At 47.7% G+C, this 4182-nt stretch overlaps 1 protein-coding gene across 1 annotated transcript; it reads left to right on the top strand.

The window, feature by feature from the left end:
* Positions 1–2058: 2058 nt before the first annotated feature.
* Positions 2059–3015, top strand: LOC122638659. The gene is made up of 2 exons (XM_043831514.1): positions 2059–2478; positions 2575–3015. Exons 1-2 carry the CDS (start codon positions 2059–2061, stop codon positions 3013–3015), a joined length of 861 nt encoding a protein of 286 aa, XP_043687449.1.
* Positions 3016–4182: the final 1167 nt, after the last annotated feature.

The following is a 4182-nucleotide window of genomic DNA, read 5'->3' as shown; positions in this document are numbered from 1 at the left end:
AGGTATGAGTGGAGTAATGGGTCCCCGAATGTCCCCTCCGTTATTGGGAGTGAATAATAGGGATCCCATCAATATTCCAATTCATTCTAAAGTTGAGTTAGGCATTGAAGAATCGGAAGTGGTAGTCAATAAAGAAGAAGCCAAATAGAGTTAAGTGTAGCACGGACCCAGATCATATAGCATACACACAGTGTAATACAATTCTTAGTCACGTTCCCTCACCTAGATTCTACAGTGTTCTGTTAGTATTCACGTTTCCTTAGCAATGGCTATGCCAAGATAACTTGTTCCTATTGCAAACCTCGACATCACTCTGCAATCCCTTTTAGTCCAATGTTAGATAGTCAAATTTGTTGAATAACCTCTAATTCAACAATGAAACCTTTCAGTTTACCTATTATCTTCTTTAATAGGTAAAACTTTTTTTTTTTTGGGGTGAATAAGAAATTCATTACCAAAGAGAAGAGGAAATTACATGGCCCCTAAAGGGGACCAACAAAACAAAGAATAATAGACCAGCCCTCAGGGATGACGGTCCGAATCAACAAGAGAGACAGAAGAGAGCCCCCAGGAGACAACAATGAATGAGCCTGTTCCTTGGGGAGTCAATACAAGAAGAAGTGGGAGCTGAGGCTAATTTGGCTTTAATTTCAAAGAAATGGAATCCCTAATCTGGCCGATAAGAGCGAGGGTTGAAGGTCCATTTCGATATTACGCTCCATCCATGGGGGGGGGTGGGGTGGGGGGGGGGGGGGGGGGGGGGGGGGGGGGGGGGGGGGGGGGGGGGGGGGGGGGGGGGGGGGGGGGGGGGGGGGGGGGGGGGGGGGGGGTGAGGCGGGGGGGGGGGGGGGGGGGGGGGGGGGGGGGGGGGGAGGGGGGGGGGGGTGGGGGGGGGGGGGGGGGGGGGGGGGGGGGGGGGGGGGGGGGGGGGGGTGTCGGTATCGATGGCGAGGACTTAAAATTCAAGGATTTTGTCTCGAGGGCAATATCTTCTTTCACCTTCATTGGAGACTCTAAGAATCTTTGCTAATTGTATTGTAGTGAATGTTATGTCTTTTCCTTTGACTCGAGAGACAATTCCCACTCACACTTTCATCACCTTCATTGCCTAGGTGTTCGGCTCTCAAATTTCAATAGAAAGCCCTGAACTAACCTAGGATAGCATGGAAGGATCGGGCGAAGAATAGGTTACCACCCAAAGTATTAAATTCGGGGCGGATCCGAAAAGTATCCCTCTATAGAATTAATTATTTTGCCATGTTCAATCTTCTTATTTTCGTATTGTGGTAAACTCCTCTCATCTCAATTTATCGGAACTAAAATTGATCATGTTCTCAGATTCGGGATCGGGAACTCCTCTTCCCCACCACGAGGACCTCCCCACTACCCCTTCTATGAGACATGTTTGATAGAATTCTGTATATATAAAAAATAAAAAAGAAAAAAGAAAAAAAGAAAAAACAACAACAAGAAAAGTGTATGAGTAAAAAAGTACAAAAAAAAAATTCTGATAAGTAATGGGATAATACATACTAAAACTCCATTGTTCTTATCATTGGTAAAATGAATGGAGATATAACCATTTACATATAAGAAAAGGTTTAGAAAGTATGAGAAAGGGTTAGGATGCTTTAGACTTCAAAACAAACAAGTATATAGCTAAAAGACCCCATTCAAGCATTCCCACAAACACTTGGTATGCACAGCTTGTGCACTAAATGGAAGTTTATAGACAAGGAGAATCAATAGGAAAAAGTGATTAGGACAACAACTCATTAGGGGGACTTAGGGAAGAATGGTAATAATATGGCTGTAGATTGATAAGAGACAGATTTATTAAATAATGAAAGAATAGTTAGTTACTAGGTAGAAAGGTCTACTAGGAGATAAGTCATATTAAGAGTATCTTGGGTTTCAAAATAAACAAGAATTAAGGTAAAAGACTCATTAAGAGTGAGAAGAGAAACAAGAATGATCCTAACCTGATGCTCCCCCTCTCTCCCTGCCAGAGCCACCGGTAGGCCTGACCTTCCCTGGCCTACCCGTCTCCTTCGAGGCATGCCGTCTCCTTCCCCTGCTGCTTCCCCTCCTCCTTCCTCCCCCCCATCTATTCCTCCTTCGAGTTCCTCTCTGCTTGCTCCCCAGTCTGCTACATGGTCCTCTCTGTTCCCCTCTGGTTTCCCTATTGGCTCTGAGGGGCTCCCTTTACGCTTTGTTGCCCCTTCTTCTGTGGGCTCCTCTAAGGTGGCCTTGTGCCCTGCTGATTTACTTGCTGATGAAGCTCTTCTCTGGGAGAACTGTCTAGTTGGAAACTTCTTGGGTTCGCGACCACCCTTCCCTGTCGTCAAGTCCTCCTTATCTAAGCAATGGCATGCACAGGGTTCTTTGGATACCTTTCTTCTTGATAATGGTTTTTTCATTTTCAAATTCTCCTCCCCCCTAGACAAGTCTCGTGCCCTTGAGGGTGGCACTTGGCTAGTGGGGAAGAAGCCTATTTTTCTCCGTCCTTGGCATACGTAGTTGTAGCTTAGAAAAGTGGATTTTACCTCCATTCCTCTCTGTATTTCGCTACAGGTACCTCCTCCTATACGGTGTACTGAGACGGCAGACTCGATTCACATAGGCTCTGTTCTAGGAAAGCCTCTGTTCTTTGATGCGAGAACCAGGCGCAAGGACCAACTGGCTTACGCAAGAATTTGTGTTGAGGTCTCTGCTAAAGACTTCCTTCCTACCTTCATCAATGTCCACGAAGGAGAGGATTTCTCATTTGAGCAAGAAGTGCATTACAAATGGAAACCCCCGCAGTGCTCAGTCTGTAAGGTGTTTGCTCACGATTCTCAACACTGTGCTCCGACAGGCAAGGTCTCGGCTGAGGCTGCTCCCTTTGTCTTTGAAATCCCTGGTAATAGAGTGGCTGTTGAAGAAACTGTTGCTGAAAATAACCTTCGGAATGCTATAGCCACTGACGATGGAGCTGCTTTGGCCTTTGGAACTGCTGCTGTAGGCACAGCTTAGTGTCTTCCTCGGCACAGATCCTTTTCTCGAGGCAGGCCGAGAACCAGGCACCGACGCCCGAATCTTCTTTCTGTGGAGAACCCCCTTCAAAACAGCCCCTGTCGCTGTCGAAGGCCCAGACTGGACGAGATCCTCAGAATCGCTTCAGCCTGTTGGAGATCGCTCACGACTTGAAGATTGCCACTTGCCCCGAAAAACCCCTTTTTGAGGTTTCTCCTCGGAGCAGGTTAAGGATGACAGCCGCTGCTCCAGTTGAAGTTTCCTCTCCTAGCTCCGGACGAGAAGCAGATCCCCTTTGCCCCCTGACAATGGCCCCTTCTTTGGGAAAGCTCCCTTTGGTCTCTCGTGACTTCGCCTCTGGTCCCTCATTAACCCCTGCAACCAAAAGTCCTCTTTTATCTGGAACTTGTCCCCAGCTAGTTGACGTGGCTCCAATGGGCCCCTCCTCTTCACTTTCTAAATCTCCCATGGTCCAACCCTCTTTACCGGCTGGGCCCATTCTCGGTTCTTCTTTGGCTTTCCCGATTGCTTTGGCGGGTCATTCAACTTCTACCCATCCCTCCCAGAACTCCTTTCCTGGATCTGGGGTGGGTCAACCTTTTAACCCGACTGTGACTTCTTCTTCTTCGCCCGATATCCCATCTTCCACCCCCCTTTCGGTTTCCAGAAATCATCGCCATCCTCTGACCTCTGTCTCCCCCCTTGGCAGATCCTATTCGCACCGCCATCATAGCGAAACTCGTTCTCGCTCAGTGCTGACTCGTCTTCTTGAGTCTTCGTTGCCTCTACTCCCCCTTCCTCAATGATTCTCGGCTCCATTTGGAACACTCGAGGGTTGAACTTCCCCCTCGAAACAAGCTGCTGTCCGCTCTCGCATTCGCTCCTCTCGAGCCTGCTTCTTTTGCCTTCTTGAAACTCATATCAAAGAACAAAATTCTCTCAAAATTCTCTCCTCCATTGCCCCTGGTTGGTCCTTGATCTCCAATTATTCCTCCCATCCTAATGCAGAATTTGGATCATCTGGGATCCAACAAAAATTTCTATCTCGCTTTTTTCCTCCTCGGCTCAGTTCATGCACCTCCTTCTCGGACTGCCAAGGCTGTTTTACCTTCTCCCTTACTTTGGTCTATGCCCACAATTGCCCCGTCCTTTGTGACTCTTTATGGC

The sequence above is a fragment of the Telopea speciosissima genome, chromosome 9, assembly GCF_018873765.1.
Source record: "Telopea speciosissima isolate NSW1024214 ecotype Mountain lineage chromosome 9, Tspe_v1, whole genome shotgun sequence".
Taxonomy (NCBI): domain Eukaryota; kingdom Viridiplantae; phylum Streptophyta; class Magnoliopsida; order Proteales; family Proteaceae; genus Telopea; species Telopea speciosissima.
Note: the sequence above shows the minus strand (reverse complement) of the source record. Positions and strands in the feature narration are given on the sequence as shown.

Excerpts from the sequence above, each read along its gene's own strand:
- LOC122638659 (XM_043831514.1), top strand. The coding sequence starts at position 2,059 with ATGCCGTCTCCTTCCCCTGCTGCTTCCCCTCCTCCTTCCTCCCCCCCA. Across the intron at positions 2,479-2,574 it reads TTGAGGGTGGCACTTGGCTA|GTACCTCCTCCTATACGGTG; the intron begins GTGGGGAAGAAG and ends ATTTCGCTACAG.